At 33.5% G+C, this 27,577-nt stretch overlaps 1 protein-coding gene across 1 annotated transcript; it reads right to left on the bottom strand.

Annotated features, from left to right (window-relative positions):
* Nucleotides 1-4,388: 4,388 nt before the first annotated feature.
* On the bottom strand, nt 4,389-24,478 carry LOC141613915 (uncharacterized). Its single transcript, XM_074432658.1, has 6 exons — nt 22,103-24,478; nt 18,867-19,769; nt 13,654-14,978; nt 8,630-9,067; nt 7,321-8,534; nt 4,389-5,175 (listed from the first exon to the last, which is right to left on the bottom strand). The coding sequence occupies exons 1-6, from the start codon at nt 23,280-23,282 to the stop codon at nt 4,914-4,916; spliced, it is 5,322 nt and encodes a 1,773-aa protein (XP_074288759.1). The 5' UTR covers nt 23,283-24,478; the 3' UTR covers nt 4,389-4,913.
* Nucleotides 24,479-27,577: the final 3,099 nt, after the last annotated feature.

The following is a 27,577-nucleotide window of genomic DNA, read 5'->3' as shown; positions in this document are numbered from 1 at the left end:
ATACATCACTGTGTATAAGTCCTAAAAGTTCACTGGCTCTCTCTCCAGTTCCAGAAAATGGAGATTTGGTCATCTTTCCTTTGAGACAAGATTCACAAATTTCATATGATTGATAATCATATTGTCCAAGGCAGCCAGCCTTGTGTAATTTGTTTACTCTTTTCTCACCAATATGACCAAGCCTATAATGCCAAAGATAACTTTGATTTTATTGATTATTTCTCTTCCTCTTTTGGCCATAAAAGTCATGATAGGACAAGTTGTCAATTCAAGTAAGATATACAGACCATGTTGTAAATAACAATGTACATATAATTCATTACCATGAAATACAGAACATTGATTATTATCAAAAGTTGTTCGAAAACCACACTTGTCTAAAGACGAAATGGAAATTACGTTCGAAACAAACTTAGGAACATAATAATAACTTTCTAACAACATTGTCTTGCCCGTAGGCATTACAAGAAAAAATTCCTCCTACAGCTATGGCAGCAACGACACTTGCTCCATTTCCAACTTGTAGGGTGACTTCTCCTTTCTTCAACCATCTAATGATCTTTAAACTCTACAACATATTACAGATGTTAAAACTACTACCGGTATCCAATACCCATTTAGTAGTATCAGTAATTGCTAAAGCAATCATGAAAATATTTTTCACGAATAGCTCACCTTGTTTCTTGCCCTTCAGAGTAGCTTTGTACTCCGGACAATCTCTCTTCCAGTGACCTTTCTTTTTACAGAAGAAACATTCAGTATCCGCCTGGTCAAGTTGCACCTTCTTTCCCTTGGATTTGTTCACAACATCCTTGGGTGCAAGTGGATTTTTCTTAGACTGTTTCTTGCCTTTCCACTTGCTCTTAGAAGAGCTCCAAACCAAGTTCACAGAACCAGATACATTCACCTTCCCAGATGTGATTTGTTTTTCAAAATCGATCAACAGATTGAGCAATTCATGAACATCACAATCCATCTTGTTCATGTTAAAATTAACAATGAACGGTGAATAAGTATTAAGAGATTGCAAGATTAAATCTTGCGATAACTCTTTACCAAGCGTGCATCCATGCTTCTCAAACTGTTCTATCAGATCAATCATCTTTAGAACATGGAGACCCACTGGCTCCTTAGATTTCCGTTTAGACTCAAACAAGGACTTAGATAACCGGTACCTTGCAGTCCTACTCTGAGACCCATACATCTTCTTAAGATGTTCAATAATTTGTGGTGGATTCATGTCATTATGTTGTCTCTGCAAATCAGCAGTCATGGAGGCCAAAATAATGCACTTTGCAGTAGTACTTTGCTCCAAGTACTTAGCATATCTATCTAATACATTTGCATCATCTTCTCCCTCACGGGGTGCTACCTTAGCAGGCTTATCGATCACATCGATTAGCTTTTCATGCATGAGAACAGTTCTCAGGTTGCGGTACCAATCATCAAAATTTTTACTGCCCAGCTTAGCATCAAGTATGCCACGCAGTGTTATAGCAGCCATTTTGAGAAATCTTATTCTGAAAGAAACCAATCCAAATAAGAACACAATCATACATCATTATGATATGGACTTCATCAAAATGATACATAAAAATTTTAAAACATGCATGAGCCCCCTGGTTGTCAGGTCGTTTCTCATCATAATTAAAATTTATCTGATTTTATCTTATAAAATCATTTGAGGCTCTACACTACATAGTCCCCTGGTTGTCAGGTCATTCCTATAAGTGTAGTTGAGTTTATCCACTCTAGTGACAGAAAATTAATAAAAGTCATACCCTCTAGGTTGTCCAGACTAAAAGTATAAGATTAGTTAACTTTTCTTCACCCCTGTATCACATACAATAGACAATATTATTATATCTCCGAACGACAAGCCCCCTGGTTGTCAGGTCGTACCTTGTAAACGAAAATAAAAGAATTTTATTGTCTACCTGAGTAGCAACCTTTGACAAAATATCTCATATTGTATCAATTAAAACTCAATAATATTTAATTGGTCAAGTTTATTGTCATTCAAACAATTTGAATAACACATGTGCTTATATCGTATATTAGCAGTAACAATTATATCTTATATAACTGTCGTACACAGTTATCACATAACCGTAGTACTCCATGTTTTATGGGTCATTTAAATAATTTAATAACACACTTGTTGGTTATATCTAAGATGGCCCTTGTTAATCATTATATTAACATGATCCAACAGCATTAGAAAACTAAATTTTACAATGCAAACTGAATCAAGCATAAATTACCCTATCATGATAATCATACTTTGTTAAAAAGAAAAGTCTTGCATGCGACATGTTTCAGGAACTAAAACCATATACATGTTGATAACTTATAATAAATGACTATCATGATTACCACGAACAGATAATATCTTACTTACAACTAAAAGAGTACGAGAACAATTCTCACACACAGTATGTAAAAATACGACCCAAATTTACAAAATATAAATGTAAAATTGGCTCTGATACCAATTGGAGGAACCGCGGCACATCACATGTAGCAGCGGAAGACAGAAATGCGGTCCTTGTGAGATCTATTGCATTTAAAAATTTGTAAAAACTGAGTAAAGGGACACATATTTTATGTGTATATAATAAATTGGTTCAACCCCGAAAGTACGGAGTCTCTAGTGTATCCACACCGGTAAATAAACTAACGTTCTCAACCCTTGAGACAACCTCGGAATATAGAGAAACACTTTTCTCACTTGTATGTATGAGAGTAGAAGGGAATGGAACTTCTTGTATTTTTTTATTAATTTTCCAAGGCAACATGCCTTGCTATTTATAGCACAACTAAACGTGAGCAACAAGGCTAAGATTAGGTTGATTACAATCCTTATCATCATGAGTCATTAACTTAGCCATGAAGAGTTTGATCACGCAATATCATTTCATTTTTATCAAATGACAAGCCACGTTGCTTAATTATCTCTCGTCGGTCTCTCATACAAATTAACTATGTTTCCGTGTTAGCGGACAATATAAAAATATGTCATCTAAGTTATTTAATTTATTATCTAATAACAAATTAAATTATCAAACGTTAAATATTAAACCGTAAGTGTGTGACCACATAGGTTCATCGCTAAACCGGTAATAATTAATTTCATTAATTAGTAATCGAGGTTGGCGTCTAACAACACTCCCCGACGGCCAGATAGCGTGAATACCAATATTCACTGTACTCGAACCTGGTAAAAGATACTGTATTTATTTCCCTCCATCGTTCCAACTCCGGATCGTCCTAGGGTATGGTTTCATTGTCAAACCTCACGAGACGACCACTATGTTACATGTCGATCATTATCGGTCAAGAATGACTTTAAGAAACTCCTTTCTTAAAACATTCGTATGCCCTGGCCAAGGTCTTTATATGATCAATAAGATTAATGACAACATAGAGTTCAAACTCATTACCCTGAGTTGACGGATTCCATCTTGATTCACCACTAATTACATAGGTACTTAATTATACCCAATGACCATTCAACTAGCATTTTTACACACTAGGTGTCCGGTATCTAAGTACAATAAGTAGTCTATTAACTACAATGATGATCTCAGGTCAAAGGATAAAATATACAACTATTCCTTAAGAGAATTTCCACATTGACAGTGCATAGGTAATAATAACCATTTGGGAAATCTCACTGTTGGTCACGTTCAATAATCATATCTCCATATGCATTATTTATATTATAACTTAATGAATGAGATATATTAATACTCATCTTATGAGTACCGTTATCAATATATTGGTCTATCCGGATTATCACAATCCCATTCTGATAACACCTTAATGAGATAATAAGAAAATGCCATCTAATTAGTAATCCCCATTAATAATTATACTGTACTCCAAATATGTTCAAAATGTTACATAACTAACGATTGCTCTGGGGCACAATTCTAACACTAAGGCCCTGTTTGGTAATCAGCCGATCAATTTCAGGATAAACAGATTGTAAAAATAAATTTAAAGACATATTGTATTAGAAGGTTTGATCAACATATTCTGATTAGCATAATTATTAGTTAAAGTATCTGATAATTAGCAGATTCAATAAGACCCTGCTGTTTCAATATTATTATTGTTTAACCTGATGTTTGAGAGTATATTAGATTTATACATGAATTAATTTCTTGCCGAATATGTGAAAATATTGTATATGAGAATTTCAAACCCTGTGGATATGGACCGGATTTGAATCCACTATAGAACATAAGGATATGGATTTGGATCATATCCATTGTCATCCCTAATGTTGCCTAATCCAACATATTAATTGAAATATTTTAAAATAGGAAAATTTACTTTATTTTACAACGAAAAATAATAATTTATAAATCTTAATTGGCTTCCCGAATTCGTAATTCCTGCTTCAAGATCAAATCTAGATGCCTCTAATATATCTCAACCACCTTAGGCACCAGCGTAACTGACGTCTTGCAGGTACACTGTGGGCTTGATCATGATGGAACTGACCAAACTAGCTCACCAAGTCGTAGCAGGATACGACAGTGAGATACTGAAATTCGTTCAAGGGGCTCATGATCTGAAATCTGAATGCATAACCCAAACTAAAGTACACTTCTTTCAAACAACAAACAAAGTTCATGCTTCATTTAGCAAAAGGAAATTATGGGTACCACCAATATGCCAAATGTTAACACAGCTGAAGCATAGTTGGTCGAATACCATCGTTGGAACTGACTCGACACTGTCAGCTACATTCGGTTTTTATAACAGAAATATTTTTGAAAGCAATAGTCGTCTCTTGATATATTGTAAAAGTTATCTTCCCAACTTTATTCAGTCTTCACAATCTTCCTTACTATTTTTTCCATTCTTAACCCAGGGGACAACTAGTCTCCCTCCCATCTTTGTTATTCTTGAGATCCATCACTGCCTTCCGTGCTTTCTTCATCTCCTTCTGTGCTTCCTTCATCCCCTTCTGTGCTTTCTTCATCTTGGGATCCCTCACTACCGTCAGTCTGTCGCTCCTCCATTTCTCCATCACCATTACCATTCATATCCTCGTCTTCTCCTTCTTGGTCGTCTTCTTCTTCTTCTCCTTCTTCTTCTTCTTCATCATCATCATCATCATCATCATAATCATCATCATCATCATCATCATCATCATCTCCTCTGTTTGAAGCATGAGACATCAGTTATAAATCAACATAAGTCTAAAAACGATAAGAAACGATTAATTGAGAGTTCTTCAAACTTGGAAAAGTTGAAACGACGGAGTAATCGAATCCTATAATATAAGTGAAAAACGAAAAATTTGAACCCTCTAGAACAAAAGTGTAAAAACAAAGAGACCGAACCCCCAAAATCCATTATGAGGGTATGCACCACAAATCCACAATTCGTTCATTATGAGGGTTTGAAACAATCAATTCACCATTGATTATTAGACGAGGCTTGTAGTTGAACTCATTATGAGGGTGTAAGAGCCTCATGGCCCAAATACATGACTGAACTAAAGGCGATTATGAGACGAGACAAAGCCCAGCTGATACGATCCATTGCAAATGTCTCACATTGGTCGAGACTTGTGTGGGGTTTATATAGAACCCTTTGAACTAGCTTTTGGGGTGGGTTCTCCCAATATATGTAACACCAGCTCGCTCAAAGTTTGACTCCATAAGTAAGAGCTAATAAACTCGATTCGAACTTATTTGATTAGATAATATTTTGCTTTTATTTTATAAACAAATACTTTATCACTAGTTTAGACCCCGGTAATAAATGCACGTTACATAGAAGTTTTGATTTTAATAAATTACTTATATATTAGTCAGGGGCGGCTCTAAGAATTCAATAGAAGTTTTAATTTTAATAAAAAATTAATTATATATAGGCTCGAGTTTGAGTTTAATGATATGAGCTCTTACGAGCTTGCTAATGAGCTCTTACGAGCTTGCTAATGAGCTTAATTTTTTCAAGTTCATGTTGCTCTCGGCTCGAACTCGAGTTTTCTTTCATGAACACAAGTCGGGCACGAGTAGAGGCTCAATCATAAACTTAGACGTTTGTTTGAGGCGAGTCTATCCCGCTAAGAACATGTAACAAGCCAAAGACCATATTTCAGTGATAATTGGCTAAACTCAAAGAATAAAGAAAATTAACTACACTACTCACTGCATCTTCTACAATTGCGTTCTTTCTTCTTTTACAAAATACTCACATTTTCCAACTCCCAAATCCTATCAAATTCATCAGATTCATAGTTTATATCATATATGTAATTGAGCTTTTATTAACATATCTGTAATTGGGCTTTCATTATATTAGATCTACAACTGGATTATACTGAATTTTTCCTTGTCCACCGAAAATTTTACAATTAAATTTCAAAATGAGTTAAATATCAGTTATATAATTGCTATTTTCTTTAATATTTCTATCTAAAAAACCGCGCATTCGCGCGGGATCTATACTAATTACACGCTAAATCCAAAGTGAAAATAATAGTGTCATATTTTGAATATCACAAATATAACAATATTCGTCACATTACACCATCATATTCCTTAAACTCAAAATGAATATAGTAGTGTCATGTAGTGAATAATACACTACATAACACATATTCCTCAAACTAAATTATCATGTTCACTAAATATAAATCACCTAGTTACTAAATGAATAGGCAAAACTCCAACTTTTCCCGCCTAAAACATATTTCCTAGAATAGTGCTTGGTATTTTTAGTATATACTATAGGGGTAGACATGATAAGTTATAAATGGATATAATCTTTATATTTAAATATTTATAACATTTAATATTTCACATTCTGCACAAATTTATCTCCAATTTTTTAGGATAAGGAAATTCTTTTTTTTAAAGAACTTATTGATAAAAATTTATTAACTTTTTATGATAAGAAGTTGCGGCTAAAAAATATGGTATTAGTAAATATTTGTTAAAATTCATTGACTCTTTATGATAAAAATTTGCAGGTAGAAAATATGTTATTAGTAAATATTTGTAAATTAACATCATTAATTTCTCAGTAAAAAAACAAAAAAATTCAAAAAAATACTCATTTTATTACTTCTTACGTTTTAAATTTTTATTTATTTTTTTAATCAAAATATATTAAGGAGAAACATCAAAATAAGTGAATTGCACGAGGTATATATTAGTAACTCTATAAATACCGCGCATTTATTGGAGGGGAATCTAAACTAGTTGAATATGAAGTAGCATATGGTGGATACCATAGTACATGACATATATACAACAAAATAATCTGTCATATTCAGTAAACATAATATACCTTCTGTGGAGCTTATGCAGCTCCATTGACAATTTTTGCATCTCCTCATTTGCACGCGTAGAAAAGTCCTCCTTGTCAACAACCAACTTACGTAAATTTGGAGCATTTATTCCTCCGGATGAAAATGATTGCATGCCCCGGCACTTTTCAATTGAAATGCACTCCAAAGACGGCAGATCTAATATATCATTATTGTTTGGATCTCCGGGTGAAAAGCACGTCATTTCGCAGCAATTAAGCAGTCTCACGTACTCTAATTTGGGTGCTACTAAAGCCTCAGATGAAAATGACAATATCTTCCTACAATCCCCAATTACCACACCCTCCAGAGATGGTAGTTCTTGAACGTCTTTCATTTTTTCAGACACAAAGTATTGCAGATTATCGCATTCCCATAGCACCACTTCTTTTAGATTTGGAGCTGTGAAGGATCCTGAGTAAAATGATTGAATTTTGTGACAGCTAGTAATCTCAAACCTTTCAAGTGATCCAAACTGTAACACACTGCCAGGTTTGGAGGCTAAATTGGTGATATTCGAATCCTGTAACATCATGCTCTTAAGCCGAGGGAAACTATAAACTCTGTCGTCTCCGTCCACAACTAATTCATCCATGATTATTACTTCCATCTCTTCACATTTATCAATCACGAGATTTTCGAGTTGCTGCAGTTGTTCTCTACCCTTAATGAATAGATCGGCTGAGAACGCATATTTCCATTTTAAATCAGTAAGAGAGAGAGTGCAAAGGTTTTTGAGCAGATGTAGTGGCAACATCTTCAGTTTCGAGGTCCTCTTCAACTTTATTTCCGTCAAACGTCCACATAACACTATAGCACCGTTTCCATCCTCATTTTCAAACAATTTTTCCAAAGAATCACATTCACTAACAGAAAGGTTTTCCAACTTGGGAAGCTGAGAATATGTCCAGAATACCTCTCTATTTACCGCAAAATTTGAGAATAAAGTTTTGATGTTACTGAAATCCATCACTGTGAGTTTAGACAATTTACGAGAGACAAAGTCTGGAACGTATGTCGACCCGTTAATCAGACCAAGCTTTAACTCTCGCAAGTTTGGAACAGGGTTTAAAGTGATATTACCGCTTTCGCTTTGGCTTTCTTCCTGCAGACCTGATGAAGGCCAATTCCACAGTCTCACAACTTGTTCTGACACCCTCCGTACTTTCAGCTCCTCTAGAGACGGAAAATTAATCTACACATTCATTAATAAGCAGTACTTTTTTAGTTAATATCTGGTCAATTGTATATTTTGTCGTCCATAATTATCACTAATGAGAAGAATGCTACCTTGTCAGAGAAAAATGTGGTGGATTTTTGTGACCCATCAAAATTAGTCAAAGATACCGCATTCGACAACTTCACTGATTTCAAATTAGGGAACTCAAGTTTATAAGTTCCTCCATAAAACCTCTCAAGACTATCCAAATTCTTCAGCCCAAGATGTTCTAACCGGGGAAAAGCAATAACATGTTCACGAACTTCATTCCCTTCCGTCTCTTTGGTTATGACTTCGTGCAAATTTCCACAGCTTCTTATTGACAATTTTTCAAGCAGAACAAGTGCTGAAAATATAGATGGAGAGCCCAGGCTCTTCAATTTTTTACACATGAAAATATCCAGAATCTTCAAATTCTGAAAACTTGAAATATCGCAAGCCTTGCTCCACAGCGTTACAACTATTTCATTAACCCACAATCTCAACTGCTCAAGAGACTGAAATGTGCTCTGCCAGATATTAAAAGCTCACAACTTATTAGATGATATGACCTCAACTACAAGACTGATTTTAATATGCTACAGATGGAATGATGATACGCTCTGAACTAAAGTACTCATTAACAAATCACACTACCCAATTCTATAAGGGTTAAAATGAATTGATTTTAATATCCAGAGTTACTATCTATTTTCACCTTTTCGACCTTCTCTTCTCACAATCAATTAGAACATCATTTATTTTACTTGGTCCACTCGCCTTCTAAACTTCCAACACAACCAACATACATTAGTTTAATCAGTTGTGACTTGTAAGTAGACCTTGCAAACGAGTCACATAGGCGTCGGGTTTGCAAGAACTCGGATCGGGTCGGCTCATTTTCCGATAGGATGTTTCCAAGTTATATGAGCACAGCAGTCAATTTACAATAATAAACATTCAAGTAGGGTTGAATAGGATCGCGTCAATTCGGGTTTTAGGTTTCACGTACTCAATTCGGTTGCGGGTCGGGAGGTCGGGTTATTCGGATCGGGTAAGTTTTACCAGTCTTGTTGTGAGTAGACCTGGGAAACGAGTGAACCGAGTCGGGTTCGGGGGTTGGTCAATTTCGTTTTTGCATACTTTGGGTCGGGTTTGCGTAGGGGAAGGACATTTTGGGTTCAAGTCATTTTCAGGTCAACTATTATTAAGTTATTTATGGATAATAATCAGTGTGTAATACATTCGGGTCAAGTTATATCGGATCGAGTCAATTTCGGTTCGGGTCAAGCTCGAGTCTTGAGTTTAGGTGTCGGGTCATGTATGGGTTGGGTTATTTAGGTCAGGTCATTGACGAAGGGGGGGCAATTTTGTCAGGTTTGGTTGTGATATTGTAAAGGATAAATGGCAAATTACTACCTAATATCTTCAAAGTTTTGTGTTTTACTACCTAATATACCTATTTATACATTTTACTACCTAAAACGGCACAAAATCATGCAAATCGCAACTAAATGGCCGGAAAAGTTACTTAAGGGTGGTTTAAGTGACCTGCGATTATAAGAGTAATGTTGTTTGACGATTTTGCCCTTCTTCCCATTTAATCACTCCCCTTCCTCCATTAACTCATTTCTATTACTCACCTCACTCCCCAACTCCCTCATTCAATCCAACGCCATTATCATCCATCCATTATCATCATCACCTCAAACCCTAAATCATAAAATCGCCATTGCCCTCGCCATTGCTGAACCCAAATCAAATAATCGTAATCATCATTGCTTAAATTGAAGGACGTCGCCATTATCATCCATTTCTGATTGAATTAATTTTTTTTTATTGTTTTCTTACATTATTCCCCTTCTCCTTTTGCTTCTTACTGTAATTAATTGATTTCTACAGTAGTTAATTTTAATTTTCTTCTTGGTAAAATTTGGGGGTTTTTCTGGGTAATAATTGGCCTGTACCACTTGAAAATGGAGGAATAAGAATCGAAATAGAGACAATGGAAGAAGATTGAAATAGAGAAAATGGAGGAGGTGAAACGCAAATAAAGAAAAGAGATGAAAAAAAATAACCTAATTGACTGCAAATCTGGAATGAAATGAAGGAGAAGGAGAAGAAAGTGGAGGAGATGATAATGGAGGAAATGATTTAATTAGGTTGAAGGAGAGGGAAATTAGGGTGTTTAATGTATGGGAAAAAGAGGGGTAAGATTGGAATTATTTGGGTTTTGAATTTAGAAATGGAGGGAAGGGGAGAACATCAGACAACTTAAGAGGGGTTTAAGGCAGTTTTCGGCGAGTTGGTAGTAACCATGGAGTATTATGCACTTTCTGGGTTGTATTTTGCATAAATGAACATATTAGGTAGTAAAATGCAAAATTTTGAACATAATAGGTAGTAATATGCTAATTGGCCTGTTGTAAAAGATGACGTGGGAGAAAAAGTTGCAAGAATAAGGTGGATAACAATCGGCTTTAATAATTATTCTCTCCGATTTCTTGAAAATGCCTCATTAATTTTATGCACAAGAATAAAGGTTGTCAGTAGGGTGGTGGGTCTCACCAATAAAGTAGGAGAATTTTATTAACAAAAACATGTTTAAAATGGAAATGGGGCAATTTTTTGAAGGGAAATGATAAATACAACTCACTGGGTTGTATTTGAACATTTAATACTCTTCTATATTTGGTATTAATTTAGAAATTAGAGAATAAATTACACATAAATCAATGCAATTAATGCATGTATTTATCATAACCCTTTTTTAATGTATAGGCTGAAAATGAAATATGGGGCATTTTTCAATAAGCGAAGGGAGTACATTTTTAAGGTTTTATTGTCAAGTTATATCTAATTTAGAAATTAGAGAATAAATCACACACACACACACACACACACACATATATATATATATATATATATATGTCAGGGGCAGTAAGTGGACTATACATCTGATGCATTACATCAGATGGTATAATTTTTGAGGACTAAGATAAATTTTTTGTTTATTGTTTTAAAAATTATGAGTTTTATTAGAAAGTTTTTGAGTTCATTCTTTTAAACATAAAACTAAAAAATTACAATATAACTCAAAAACATTACATATAAACTCAAAAAAATTTGAGTTTTGACGTCAAAAAACTAACATGTAACTTTTAAACCTTATAAAACTCGAAAAAAATACACAAAAACCTCAAATACATATGGAGTCTGATGTAATACATCCGATGTATAATCCTTATTATACATCAGATGTAGTACAACTGATTTGGGTAGTTTCTGAATTTTATAGTAATAAAGTTTTCTGGTTTTGTTTTGAAGATTATTTTATAAGTATTATTATAAAGTTTATGAGTTCGTTCACTTAAATATTAAGCTAAAAAGTTATAGAGTTTTGACGTCAAAAAATTAAAATGTAATTTAGAAACTTCAAATGCTAAAAAAAAATACACGAAAACTAATTGGTAAAAGATCCAATGTAGATGCGCGTTCCTTTTTTCCGGGGTCTTTACAGAACAACCGTTAATATTTAAATTTTCTTACACTAATTTATGATACATGTACATCATATATTTAATAAAAATAACAATTTGTAAAAAATTAAAACAAATCTTTCTCTCTCTCTCAAAACTCTCTCTAAAAAAAACTCTAACCTCCATCATATTATATAGGGGGCTCCCATTGATTATCAATTGATCGATAGTAAACTCCAAAATTGTTTCAAATTTCAATCAATAGTATGAATATCTATCTTCTATTCAATAAAAGTCTCCCTTTTGGTGAGAATCGTTTTTCCGTCCCTTATTTCGAGGTTTTTCCATTTATTCGTGGGGTTAGTTTCATCAGTAATATAGTCAAGAGTAACTCGTTGATGGTTTGCAACTTGTTCTTTCAAAGGCTAAAAGTAATTTGTCAACGATTTTTGAGGTAAATTTTATCTCATAAATCAAACGAATGATCCCTCAAAAGCTACATGAAGATAGCGATAATAGGACGAGCCGAATTGTCAGATGCAGTTTTGAGATCCCTAGTTTATAAGAAAATTATTTTTCTTTGGTTTCTATTAGATTTGTTTTGGATTATAATTATTCTTTGTAAGTGCCGTATGGCGTTCTATTAATAAATTGTTCTTTTCTCTCAAAAAAAAACAAATATTTGTAGTTCTAAACCTACATGGAGTACATTAAAAATTGTTGAGTACAAAATATTCATGAACAAAATTAATATGTATCAAAATATATGAATAAAATTCAAATTAAAACTCCTATCTATAGTACTATAGTTATTAAAAATACACAAATATTATCCTACAACCAGTTGTATAATAGCATTGTACAACCGTCTCAAAGTTGTTGAGCTCTTACACAAAGTTGTTGAGTTATTTTACAAGTTGTTGAGTTATTTTGCGAAGTTATTGAGCTTAATAATTATTATGGTAAGCTCAATAACTTTGTACCATAACTCAATAATTTTGTTAATAGAGCTCGACAACTTTATAACAACGCTCAGACTAAGTTGCATATACAACCAGTTCTATAATACATTAACTGTTAAAAATAATGTAAAAGGAAGTAAAAATTTATAAAAGTATGGCTTATAGGTTATTTGCGGTAAAAAAAAATCAGCTTATATATTAGTTAAAGATGGAAGACAGCAAAGAGCATATAGACGGAACATAATAGAACGGATCTGCGATTTTTGCGGGCAATAAAACTAGTTTATCCCTCCTTAATTCAAATGAATTCTATACGTTGAGATTTTGTTTAAATTGTCTTACCGAGTATACTATGAATATCAAATTTTCAAAATTTTTAGTAATAAGTAATTCAAGATATGACAAAAGAAAACGAGCATTGATATACGTGAATAAAGCAAACATATAAAATTCATTGGGTATAAAATGGGCACATCTTGTGTGACAGTTAGTGACGGATACACCCTCCCATTTTACACACAAAATCTCATTGAAGACGGGCGATATCCATCACAGACTTGTGACGGATAGGATATCGCCCGTCTTCAATGAGATTTTGTGTGTGAAATTAGCGCGTACAATTGTGGACCTGTGGTACCGTAGAATTACTGTATGGAAAGATGGTCCAAGGCATACCTTAGCATTAAAGAAAGGACGATCTTCTGACTCACTGTCGGATTGCCACAGCACACTTGATAGACTTTTCACATCGTAGAGGTCAAGTAATTTCAAAACAGGAAATTCAACGATATCTCTTTCACTTGTTGCTGTTGATGCATCGTCATTAACAATGAATTTCAAAGATTGACACTCTTTAACAGAAACTTCACTCAAGTTAAGTGTATTGAGGGCAGGCAACCCATACTTCAACTCGGGCAATTTCCAAAGTGTAAGATATCGGAGATTAAGAAATACTCCTGCTGGAGCATTCCCATCATATATCATCTCTAAGCTGTGCAAATGTCCTAGACGTAAAGTTTCCAGATGCGTAAAGGCTGGTGACTCATTCAGTTCGTTTGAGCTCACTATAAATTTGCTCGTGGAATATACAACTTCCAGATACTTTAGGTTCTTAGAGCCATCTCCATCCAGCTGAGGGACAAAATTCTCGGTGCGCCTATTGGTGCCATTTACTAGCAAACAATCGGTTTTGTCTACAAGCACTCTCAACCAGTTGCATTGACTCACATCTATACACCCCAACTGCAAAATATAACGGAATGCAGATACATCTTCATCTGATTTGTTATAATGGCCAACACGTATTTTGAACTTGCCCAGTTTCTCAACTAGCTGGCCCTTATTTATGGTTAACAATTGTTCAGCGTTGGATACCTCCATTTCGAGCACATTCAAGTGAGACAATGTACCGAGCTCACTTCCACTTGCCTGTTTATATCCCCCTCCATCAACGAGTTCTCCATTTGGAGATGCCCAACCATCAAAACCGTTGTACATGTAAAGTCCTTCCAAATGAGATAAACGGGGTAAAATGTTAGATGGGATGCTTTTCATACCTCTGCACCCTCCCATATCCAGTAACCGAAGCTTGCACAATTCCCCAATTTCAATAGCCAACTCTTCCAAAGTTGATCCGCGCAAGCTCAAAACAAGAAGGTTTACCAACTTACCAATCAATTTAATGTCTTTCAACTTACAGTCATGCAAATGCAATGTCTTAAGACACTTCAATTCTCCCATTGATTCTGGTAACCCCATATTAAAATTCATATTTGACAGACTTAAAACCTTCAGATTCTTCATTCCTTCAAAGAAATTAGAACTAAGAGAGGTTGAGGATATATTGCCTTTTAATAACAAAATTTCAAGCATAGGAGCATTCACTCCACACAGTTGAGAAAAATCATCGCCGGACATCAAGGATATGGATGTGAATTTCTCAAATGTTTCCGGACACATCCAACGAGGAATACTTTCAACTAAAGTCAAGCCATCTTTGCCTGCCAAATGGTAAATTGGTCGCAAACGTTATATATATGAACAGAAAATGATACTCCCTCCACATTTTAATGTTCTTTCTTCCGTCTCGGGCAATTGTTATTCTTTAGTTTTAACACAAAAACTAACGAAAGAAAAGGTAGTCAATTATACTAGTTGAGTATAAATGATCACATTGCAGAGCAAATGCAATCCTAAAATAGAATATTGACTGGGACACCCGAAAATAAAATAGGATAACAAATGTCCGGGACGGAGGGAATATCAATTATCGGGATCAAACTAAAAAGTCATTCTATGAAACTATAAAACTGGCCTCTCATTATAAAAGAACAAATATATGATAATCAAGATTGTATCAACATTACGTTTTCTTTGGCCTGACGTAGCAATCCTCTTGTAATTGTACTAGTTCTAGTTATATGGTTTGTTTTTAGTGTAAATTGATAATCAGTATCAATATAGGAGCCATTTTTTTATGAATCGTACCGACATAAAAATTAATTTATAAATAGTACCAAAATATTTACTCCGTTCTACTAATAGTACCAATTAACACTTTCCGGCCAAAAATGACATAAAATGACCAGAATACCCTTATTATTAGATCTGAAAAATCACTCACTTCCCTCTCCGCCACCCCCTCTTTTGTCCCTAACACATCACCACCAGTCCACCACCACCGTCAACAAACCGCCGCCACCAGCCTTCGACAACCGCCACCGTCAAGCACATCCACTTCTTCTCCATCCGACAATCACCACCAGCACTCCCTCTTCTCCAGCCAACAACCACCACTTCGTCTCTTCTCCACCTGACATCATTTTCAAGTTTCGAATTTTGAAGAGGAAGAGGAAGAAAAGGTAGAACGAGAGAGAAGGAAGGGCGGTGTGTGATCGTCGGCCTTGGGATCAGGGGGTGAGTAATGGGGGAGAAAGGAAAGGACGGAGGAGTAAGAGAGGGAGAGAAAATGTGGCAGGTGGAGGTGGTGTGTGGTCGAGTGTGGCGTCGTCGGGGTGGTGGCAGCGAAGGCGGGGCAAGTTCGGCAATTGGGGGAGTACGTGGCGGCAGATAGAAGGGGCAAGGTGGTTTGGTTAGGCTAGGTTAGTGTTTAGGAAATAGGGGAGGGGTAGAATAGGTATAAAAAAGTAAACATTAGGCGGGAATATTCAAATCCACCTAAAAAGTGCGACTTTACGGCAACTTGGTACCAGTAGATCGGAGTACATATTCTGGTACTGTTTACAAATTAATTTTTATGTTGGTATCATTCATAAAAAAAGGTCTTTATATTGATACTGATTATCAATTTACACTTGTTTTTATTTATATATAATGGAAGTAACAATAACTCTGAGAGTCAAAATGTTATATACTTGCCTCTTTTTACTGCCGGCGAAAGAAGATAAAAAAATTGAAGTACTAAATTGAGAAATAGGACACTTAATCCGATGAAAATGTTACTAGTCTTGAAGGCGCGACGTTGACCATGTTTTTCTCCATGTAAATGCTACTTAACACTTGTGACTTTAAAAATTTGTACGGGTTAAAACTAATTTAATAAAACAGATTTCGATAGCAAATTTAAATACATAAGCGTCATATTTTAGTTTTTGATATTTTTCCAACAATATTTAGTACTTCCTCTAAATTTAGAGTGTTTACCCCTAATTTCCCTATTATATGAGTCTTGTATTTTAATAAAATTGGGCAAACACTTTAATTCGGAGAGAGCACAAGTTTTGAAACTTCCCACTATCAAAATCATCGTTACAAATCCAATTAAGCTAAAAAAACACTTTAATATGGACTTTTTCCATTTTATACCCTTTTTAAAAAACAGGAAAAAAATTCTGTCTTCATAATCTACCAAATTCATCAATTATAAACTTAATTCACACATTAAACAAAGTAATTATTGTAATTTCATCAACAATATATCAAAATTTTGTACTAATATTAACTACTCCCTCCGTCCCGGTCATTTGTTGTCCTTTTCCATTTTTTGGTGTCTCAGTCAGTCATTTGTTGTCCTTTCTATTTTAAGATTGAATTTAATGAGTAATTTGATCATTCACACTCAATTTATTCCACTTGTCATTTAGTCATTGGCCCCCTCCCCTTTCCTTGGTCTTTGTGCCAAAACCAAAGGACAACAAATGACCGGGACAGAGGGAGTAGTTACAAATCCAAATACGCTAAATTTACAATTAGTGTTTCACTCAAGAAGTGGTGGTTGAGTGGCAGGGGTCGAGACAGCTGGTTGCCGGAAAAGGAAGGAGCAGGGTGGGAGTAAGGTGGTCACGGGGGTGAAGTAGGCAATGGATGGTGGCCGTAGGTCTGGGATAGGGGCGGATTGTGGTGGTAGGTGTGGTGGATGACGGGGGTGTGCCGTGCGCGACAATTGGTGGCGCTGGGGTGGGGTGGCGCGGAAGGGGGCGTATGTGCGGCACAGGAGGCGATAGGGGAAGGGGTTAGGTGATCCTAACCGGCTCCAGTGAGGGAGCGGTGGGTGATGACTGCGGTGGTAATGGGTGTCTGGTGAGGCAGGATAAGGTGGCAGTGGGCGGCAGCAGCCCTGGCAGGTGGTGGTAGTGATGGAGGCTTGGGGTTCTGATTTATTTATTTTTTTAAAGGGAAGGGGAAATAAAGAGATATAGAGAGCAATTAGGATCATCTCCATTTTAAAGAGAGAGGGGGGCTCTGGGGCGTGGGTATATTGTATATAAAATGTAAAGGGTAATTATAGAAAACATGTAATGATTTAGAAAATTGGAGCCGCCCTCTCTCTCTCCTCTCTCTCTAAAAAACTCTTAACCTTCATCCATCAAATCTGGGGCTCCCATCGGTAGTCAATCGATAGTAAGTCTCAAAAATATTTCATCTTAGAATCAATAATATGCATATCGATCATCTAGTCAATAAAAATCTCTCTTTTGGGAAGAACCGTTTTTCTGCCCTTTATTTCGGGGGTTTTCCGGTTAATCCGGGGTTTAGTTTCAATACTAGTACCGATAAGAGTAGTTCGTTGATTGGTCATCGCATAATAACTAAATGGATACAATTTATATGTCAACGATCTTCGGAACCAATAAAAGGTATTTTTCCTTTTACACTAAATTGAGGGATTCCCTCAAAATAAGCTGAATGAAGATAACATACAAGGACGAACCGCATTGTTAAATCATGGTTAGAGATCTTAGGTTATAAGAAAATTAATTTAGTTTTCTTTGGTTTCCTTTTACACTTACAAATATATATTCATATGAAAGTTTTCTTTAAAGATTTTGATGGCAAAGGTTTATACTCCCTTCGTCTCATTTGTTTATTTACCCTTTTTTTCTGCAGAAATACTCTTCTACAACTAGTTGTATAATAGTTATATACAACCGCGTCAAAGTTATCGAACTCTCACACAAAGTTGTTGAGTTATTTTACAAGTTATTTAGCTATTTTACGAAGTTATTGAGCTTAATAATTATTCTGTTAAGCTCACCAACTTTGTATCATAACTCGATAATTTTGTTAATAGACCTCGTGAACTTTGTAACAAAGCTCCACAACACTGAATAAATTGTATATACAACCGGTTGTATAATACATTAACTGTTTTTTCTGCTTTGTAAGGGGGGTTTTAATCAAAGGTTAACAAATGAATGGACTAAGAAAGTAATTTTTAGGAAAATAGTTTATTGTAAAAACTGAAATCAAAGTCGCTGCTTGAAATATGAAAAATGTTATATATAAAAATGGCCATTCCTAATTGTTTATTTAATACCTCTATAGAATCTTATAAGTAAATTGAAGTCCTCTCTCAATTTTATGAACATGTGAATAGAACACAAGATGATTTTACAAGAACACGAAGCTAGTAGGTAGTGCGACAATACCTTTATCAGCAAATGAAATAGCAGATGCACGAACTACATCGTGTATCTTGACTTGCCCATCAAAATCACCTTTTAGTAGGAGTGACGATGAAATGAGTTCGTTAGCCCACGCACTGGCTTGTTCCATAGCTTCCGAAAGGCCGTTGACACGTTGAAATAAATCCAACCCAGTGCCGTATTTCATCAAGTCATCAACTGTTATAGCCGAATCAAGGGGGGATAGACAAACAAGGAAGAAAAATTCCCTTTTTACTTCAATATCAATAAGCTTGTAACTTGTTTCAAGAATTGAGTATGCTTCACGATATTGAGTGCTAACTTGACTCGAGATAGGTTTTTCCGAAGTTTCTGCAAAATGACACCACATTGCAAGATTTTTACCCCTTAACGCAGAACCTAATGTGACAATTGCAAGAGGTAAACCTCCACACTTCCTTAAGAGTCTATCTGCCACGGTTTTAAATTCTCCACTATCCACTTTTGTTTTGGTTTGATTTTCAAAAAGATTTAAAGCTTCTCTTTCGTTCAACAAGCCCACCTCAAATATATTCGCATCTTGGATATCCATGACTGTACACACTTGTCTTTCTCTGGTAGTAATCAAGATTTTACAGCATGAATCCTTAGCGCTTTTACGAGGAATTCCTACTTCGTCCAACTTAAGTTTCTTCCAAACATTGTCAAGGATAATGAGTATTTTCTTTTTCTCCGATTTCAATGCATTATAAAGATTTTGGGCCCTTTGAGCTAGAGTGTGGACATCATCCAACGGGAAATTGATTCCTTCAGCAATTTGATCTTGAATACCTTTAATATTTGGAGCTTCTGAAACCTCTACCACTACTGCTTTATCGAATAAACTAGCTTTTTTGTAGGCAATTTCTTTTGCCAATGTTGTTTTTCCTGTATCGATAACAACGGGAATCAATTGACAAACTTTTTGTAACAATTTGGATATCTATGGCGAGTTGGCGACTTAGAACACACAATTCATATTTAAACTATGCGCCAAGACTCCAATATTATTCAATTTGATCTATTATATTTATCTGGAAAAGCTGCAAAAGTAAGGTTATTTTATATTTTCCTAAGAATATATTTTATATGATCTTTAATACTCATTTGTTGATTAGTTAGTTTTGTAAAACATCTCCTATATACAACAAAGTTATTTATAGTAACAACAATAGTGAATTAGTGCCTTTAAAAAAAATAGTGAGTTAGTGACAATACAATTTTTTTTTGTTTTTAACTTCATTTATTCTTCTTCGTTCTTAATTTCTTATGTATTCAGTTTTTTTATTTCGAATACATATAATACTACTCTATATGAAATATCTTGAAATTATTAACTTATAGTTAATCCATATTTTTTTATTGTAGACTTTTTTTTTTGAATTAATTAAGTTTAAAGCTAATAGAATATGGATGAATTTTTAAAGGAAATAAGTGAATTAAATTAATGCAATATAATAATAAATTGGTAATCCATGTTATATTAGTTTGCCAAGTCACATTGTTATTGTGTACGTGACCTTTTCTCATTCCATTTGGCATTGTCTACGTGACTTTTTTAGACTTAGGTCCTGTTCTTTTGGACTAAAATTGTCTGAACTGAACTGAACTTAATAGAACAGAACTGAACTGAACTTAATAGAGCTGAGCTGAACTGATCTGAACTGAACTGAATTGAACTGAAATAATAATAATAATAATAACAATAACAATAACAATAATAATAATAATAATAACAATAATAATATAATAATAACAATAATACCAATAATAATAATAAATGTTATAATAACATTATTCATTATTATTACTAAAAATAAAATATCAATATAATATAATAATAATCTAATAAGTAAAATAAAAAATAAAATAGTAATATAATAATAAATATAATAATAATATATTAGTAATATAAATAATATTATTAATAATATTATAATATATTAAATAATATAATATACTAATAATAATAACTAAAAAAATTTGATAAGTATAATATAAATATTATAAATAATAATAATTAATATAAATAATAATAATAATAATAATAGATGTAATATAATAACTAATTAATATAATAATAATAAATATGTTATTAATAATATTATTAAAAATGAATATATTAATAAAATAATAAATATAATATAACAATAAAATAATAATAGTAATAATAATAATAATAATAATAATAATAATAATAATAATAATAATAATAATAATAATAACAATATTAATACCCTAATATTGCCATTAATCATAATAATATAATAATAAATAAATATAAATAGTAATATAATAAATATTAAAAATACATTTTAATAAAATAATAACAATAGTATATAAATTATTATAATAATAATGATAATAATAAGAATATAAAATAAGAATAATAATATTAATGTTTAAATAAACTATTCTGAACTGAACTGAATGGAGCTTAACCGAACTGAATTAGTCACAAGACTCTTCATTATTTTTTATTTACTAAAGGTCATGTTCTTTTGGACTTAAAGTTACTTAATTTAAGTTCACTTCAGATCCTATAAGTTCAGTTCAGTTCAGATCAGATCCTATAAGTTCAGTTCAGATCAGATCCTATAAGTTCAGTTCAGTTCAGATCTTATAAGTTAAGTTCAGTTCAGATCCTATAAGTTAAGTTCAGTTCCAGTTCAGATCTTATAAACTCAATTTAGAAAAGTTATATACATAGTCTTATTTTTAAAAAACCGACGCAAAAATAATTGACATTATTAATTATTCGATACATATATACATTATTAGTTTTAAAGCAAAGTTATCAACAACAACAACAACGTATGGGAGCCCAGATTGTCTCTCGGCTCCCCACCAATTTCATGTAAACTTTTATTTTTCTTTTAATGAAAGTTGCGCGCATCCTTTTATAATAATAATAATAATAATAATAATAACATTTAAGTTAATTTAAATTCGGATCGTGTAAGTTTAGTTCAGATCATATAAGTTCAGGTTAGATCCGTTTCTGTCTAAAAGAACAGGGCCTAAGTTGTTCAGCAATAACACTATTCACTTTTTAGTTGACTACTTTGCAGTGGAATGGATTCATTTCATTCTTTCATTGAGGTTATTCAGAATGAAGTTAGATTTGGGGAATGGAATGAAAGAGGGAAAAAAATAAAAGCAATACAGGAAAAAAAAAAAATATTCTTATAAGCACGGAAACACAATAAAGAAAAACTTACCGCCACCGCCCATGCCAAATACACCTACAATGTCAACTTGATCATCTTGTAAAGCTATTAATATTTTCTGGAGAAGTTCTTCCCTAGATTCCAAGCCTTCCATGAACTCACTAGGAATAATTTCGAGTTCATTTGCTGTTTTATGTCTAGTCACTGAACCAATAGGACATTCAGCAATCATAGACTTGATAATATTGACCATAGTTTCAGATAATTCACTCATATCATGACGATGCCGGTAACCTTCGAATCGAACGACACTCCAGCCACAGTACCTATGTGGCTTGTTGTTTTCTTCAACCTGCTCAGGCCCCGAACTCTTGCTCAAAGCATTCATGACTTCCAAACCTATTTTTACACCATCTGGCAAACCCTTCTTGAAGTTCTCGTCATCTAGAAAGGCCGTTAACCTCCCCATATGTTTTCGCCACATCCCAATATTCTCTTTGATAATACTTTTATCAACTGACTGAACATCCTCATTATGTTTTGGGATCAACAATTCTTCTTCATCATGATCATTGTGCTCAATCTTCTTCCGAATTATACCTTCAGCTTTGCTCAAAATCATCGCCATCTCATCGCCATCTTTCGCAAGCTTTTTAAGATCTTCATCATTCAACAATTTAACCACAGCAACAGCAGCGTCATCCGTTTTTATAAACTTCTTAAACTCCTCGGTGATATCCTTTATAATATCACTGGCTATCTTGGCAACTTTCTGATAATCAGCATCCTTTTCAGCATCAACAATTTCCCCCTCACCGACCTCTTGATGACTACACTTCTTCTTCACCACATCGACCACAATATTGAAAATCTCCCTATCTTCTTTCCATAATTTCTTCAAAACACGACGTTCTATCACTCTCACCACAATTTTAGTCACCCTTTCTTCTTTCATAAGTTTCTTCATTTCTTCCCCCTCGATCAACTTGATAAAATTTTCTAGCCAATTTGCAGTTTCCCTTCTCATCACCCGCAACCTATCTTTGCCTTCCATCACTTTTGCATCAAGGTCCAACTTCTTTACACATAACTTTTCTAGCTGATCCACTAGAACATTCATGTTATCATCATAACTATTGATAAACTTCACATAGCCTATAATTCTATCGACAACCAAAGTCTTCAACGGCCCTGCCACAACTTTTACAGCTTCTGATATTGGATCCGACATTGTTACTCTCCCGATCGACACACACGCATGCTATTTGTTTGATTTTTATTTGAATTTGGTTGAAATAACTTCCAGAAAAAGTAAACAAAAGACAAAACACACTCGAAGAATTGAAGCTAAAATTAGAAAGAACCGACAAAGACGAGTAACTAAACAACAAATCACTCAATCAAAAAACAAAGAAGGGATTATGTTTTGTAGCTTTAGCTTATTGGAGGACTAGAACAAAAGCAATTATTTTCTTTTACTCGTTTTCAACTCTTCCAATTGAGGAGTGTTGTTGCAAGGTTTAATACTTTAATGGAGAGCACAGAATGCCCATTTGTTAATATTTAAGTCCCAAGTTGCTGGAAAATTTATAAAATACGCCCCAATTGAGTCTTCTTTATTTACAATTCACAACAGCTGCTTATCTTAACATGTCATGCAATGTGCATTGTCAAGTACTCCTCCGTCCTGGTCAATTGTTGTCCGTTAGCTTTAGCACAAAGACCAAGAAAAGAGGAAAAAACCACTAACTAAATGACAAGTGGAATAAATTAAGTTTGAATGATCAAATTCATCATCAAATTCATTTTTAAAATAGAAAGGACAACAATTGACTAAGACACCCAAAATGGAAAAGATCAACAAATGACCAAGACAGAGGGAGTATTCAACAAGACGAACAATTAAACAATTAAATAAATAAGTTGCTGTCATTGAAAAGCAGCTGCATTTGCGCTAATAATACCTAAGGATTGAAAAAGACAGCATTTATATTGACGTGATCCAAGTCGTCGCTTATTTATATATCAGAGCAGCAACAATCGTGCTCATTTCTCTGCTACTTGAACTATTCTTTATCCTAATCAACATTTAAAAATTGAAATTCAATCAGGATTAATCTATCATGACAGACTGACAGTACATTATTATGAAGATGTGAAGAGCATTATTAGGATTGTTTGACTTTACCAATTCAATCAGATAATGACACAAATAGCAAGATAGGAAATATATAATTAATAGAAATTGAGTTACCTAAAAGCGAATATGCTTAAATCCGCCATAGTTGTCGGTGTTGATTGAGAGTAGTGACGCCTTTTAATTGGAGGAGACGACGTAAATATTGCAATAAATTGAAAAATGAAACTGAAAAAGGAGAGATTTTTGAAGAAGCCATTACTAAATTTGTTCGGTGGAAAATTCATTAGATTCTCATTCCCTGTTCAGACAAATCGGTTAGGCTAGTCAAATACTCAAATGGACTAATGTTTGGTTCACGCGTGGGTATGAGTTTGGAATCGGAAATCATACATGGGTGGTATCGGGTTGGAACTTGATACCTTGGTTCAATTTTGGGGATATGGGGTTAGAAATTAATCAAAGCTAAAAACTCTTCAAAATACAATATTTTTAATAATAATTTTTATACTATTAAATTATGTAGAGAAAATTTAATCAAATAAATATATAAAATAATTTTTTCATAATTGTTTTTATCACTTTTTAATATTTGTAATTTGGTACCATGGGTATCAATCTCATACCCACCCCCTCCCTGGGTATGAGAAACTCATACCTCATGGGTTTGAAATATGGATATCAAACCTTCAATTTTGTCAACCAAATACATGGTATGGGTTTGGTTCATTCTAAACCAATACCTCATACCTATATTGGGTGAACCAAAGACACCATAAAGGGTTTCCTAAGCTTATTGATTGACACCGATAGTCAAAGTTCAAGGCTGAGCCTAATCCAATATAACTAGTGCAACCCCCAACTTCCTTTATTATCCCCACAAATTCTCGTTATAGACGAATAGTGTCAGTCTCACAAATGAAAGTGGATAGTGCAGGTGGGTGCAAATTAGATACCTCACTTGCCATTCCAATTTAATTTTGTGAGAGGACCATTATTGTCTATAGCTATAAACGGATGGTGGCCGTTTATAATAAGACGGACTGTATTATCCCTAACTAATCATCCAAACTCATTAAATATTTCCTTATATTAACTCATTTCTTCACTCTTTTCTTATCCATGGTAGTCGGATTTTCTCCTCTCTGAGAGTACGTTTTTTGAAAAGTTTTTGTGTAGTTCAAATCTTATCTTAATAAATTCAAGAACATTTAATGCAATTCTATGCACCCACGTCATCAACTCAATGTGTATTTCATTTCACTTTTATTTTGAAGAAGTGGTGAGGCCGTTTCTCTTTCATTTTTAAAGAGTGGTAGGGCCTACCAAAATGACAAAAGTGATTATGCATGATCAAAGTAATAATTTGCATTTTTTTCCAGTAGTTCAATTTTTTACGAACATTTATTATATGTTATAGAAGTATACTTATATAATTTTGTTAAATATTGATTTATATGAATCCAGATTGCAAAGATACATAAAACAAATTGATAAAAAAATAATGTAATTTTTTAGGAAAAACGTAAAAAAGACAGTAAAAATGCTGCAATCTCTGAAAATTAAGAGAATAAAAAATTGCGAATTGCGAATTTCACATTTCGATCACATATTGGTTCAAAAAATTAGTAAAACGCCCTTTTACTTATTAAAATCAAATATGAGTAGAAAAAGAGATTTACAATAAACCGTTAATTTCTTTAGTTTGACGCTATTTTTCTAATGACATTTTTATTTTACCATTTTTTAAATTAATTTTTTTTTAAAACATATTTAAAATTAAAATTTAATCACATTTAATTTTTTCATTAATTATATTGACATAACTATAAAAAAAATATTATTTTAATATTATTTTTTATTTTATAAAAAATATCAAAAAAATGATTTTTTTACTCGTGTTTGTAATTTTAAGTACTAAAAAAATAAATTTTTAACTATTATTTCAAATATAACATATAAATAATATTTTAATAAATATCTTAATTTATCTTTAACCCAACGGGTTGATCCGTTCAAAACAGGTCTCGACCCTAAATTAACGGGTCATTTCGGGTTTGAGTTGCGAGTCAAATTTTCTGGATCTTGACCTTAGAAAAAACAGGTGGAGTCGGGTCGGTTCAGAAATTGATGGGTCTAATACCTACTATGTACAAAGAAAAAATGGAAAAATGATAATTGTGGCAAGGGCCATTGAGAAAGTAGCACAAAATTTGTCATTATATACAAATAAAAATTTCAAAATTTGTAATATCATTTTACTTATTATTTTACTTATGTAACATTTTGGATTACCATTTTTTTATTTTTTATTTTCAGGTGACAACTTCTATAGATATATTTTTTGAAATATATTTTTTACGTCTAAATTAGATTCGTTTTCAAGAAATTCCTAATTGCAAATGTAATTTATCAACTAAAATTTTAAATATGACATATTTGTAAAACATAAACGTCTTAGAAAATATTAAAGATAATAATATTTATAATAATATACCCGTGCAATTTATTGCACGGGGTTAAAACTAGTTCAATTGAATGTGGGATAGAGTATTTTGTGTGTTTCAAAATTATTCCTTATTTCTGGTGCAAATTAAAATTTAAAGGAAAGAAAGGAGTAAATAGAAAGAATATATGAGAATACGAGATGCATTTCCGCAAACAAGGCTTCCATCCATCAATTGGTTGTCCATCATTATGCTGTTCGCTGTTGCATATGAGATTATGAGGTCTTTACAATTTGATTGGAATAGGAAACAGAAGTCAAAACGCAGTCGAGAAAATTGAAGTTAAAATTAGAAAGAACTGACAGTCAAGTGATTAAACGAGAAATCACTCAATCAAAAGACCGTGACAAAAAGGCAAATCATGGGACTAGAACAACACAAAAGCAATTTCGAACTCCGGTTTCGGAAAGCGTATATAATGGCGATTTGTTAATTTAAATGAAGCTTACGGAATACCCATTTGTTGTTTTCGAAGTCCCAAGTGGGTGGAAAATTTATTAAATATGACTAGATTGAGTCTTCTTTATTTTATGATTGACAACAACTTCTCATCTTGCTTGGTAGTGGCTATAGACATCAAACACATGGGCGAACCCAATTGGTAGCAAGGGGTAGGAGTCGCTACCCCAAAGAAAAAAATATCAGTTACGTTGTTAGTGTTCTGCTACCCCAAATCTCAGCACCTGTATAAGTATAACAAGCACATGAAATAAACATTGAAATTGACACGGTTCAGCAGTAAAGTAGTTGGGCTTTCTAGCTTGTAATTAGGGGTTAGACCCTTGCTAGGCTCAATACTATATTTTACAGTATTCAATCAGACGGAACGGTTAAATAATCAAATGAGTTGTTGTCATCAAATATGAAGCTGGATTTGTGCCA

The sequence above is a fragment of the Silene latifolia genome, chromosome 1 (assembly GCF_048544455.1).
Source record: "Silene latifolia isolate original U9 population chromosome 1, ASM4854445v1, whole genome shotgun sequence".
In the NCBI taxonomy this organism is placed as follows: Eukaryota; Viridiplantae; Streptophyta; class Magnoliopsida; order Caryophyllales; family Caryophyllaceae; genus Silene; species Silene latifolia.
The sequence above is the reverse complement of the archived record's forward strand: the minus strand, read 5'-3'. Positions and strand labels throughout refer to the sequence as shown.

Excerpts from the sequence above, each read along its gene's own strand:
- LOC141613915 (XM_074432658.1), bottom strand. The coding sequence starts at position 23,282 with ATGTCGGATCCAATATCAGAAGCTGTAAAAGTTGTGGCAGGGCCGTTG. Across the intron at positions 8,535-8,629 it reads CCACATTTTTCTCTGACAAG|ATTAATTTTCCGTCTCTAGA; the intron begins GTAGCATTCTTC and ends ATGAATGTGTAG. Across the intron at positions 5,176-7,320 it reads CTGCATAAGCTCCACAGAAG|AGGAGATGATGATGATGATG; the intron begins GTATATTATGTT and ends TGCTTCAAACAG.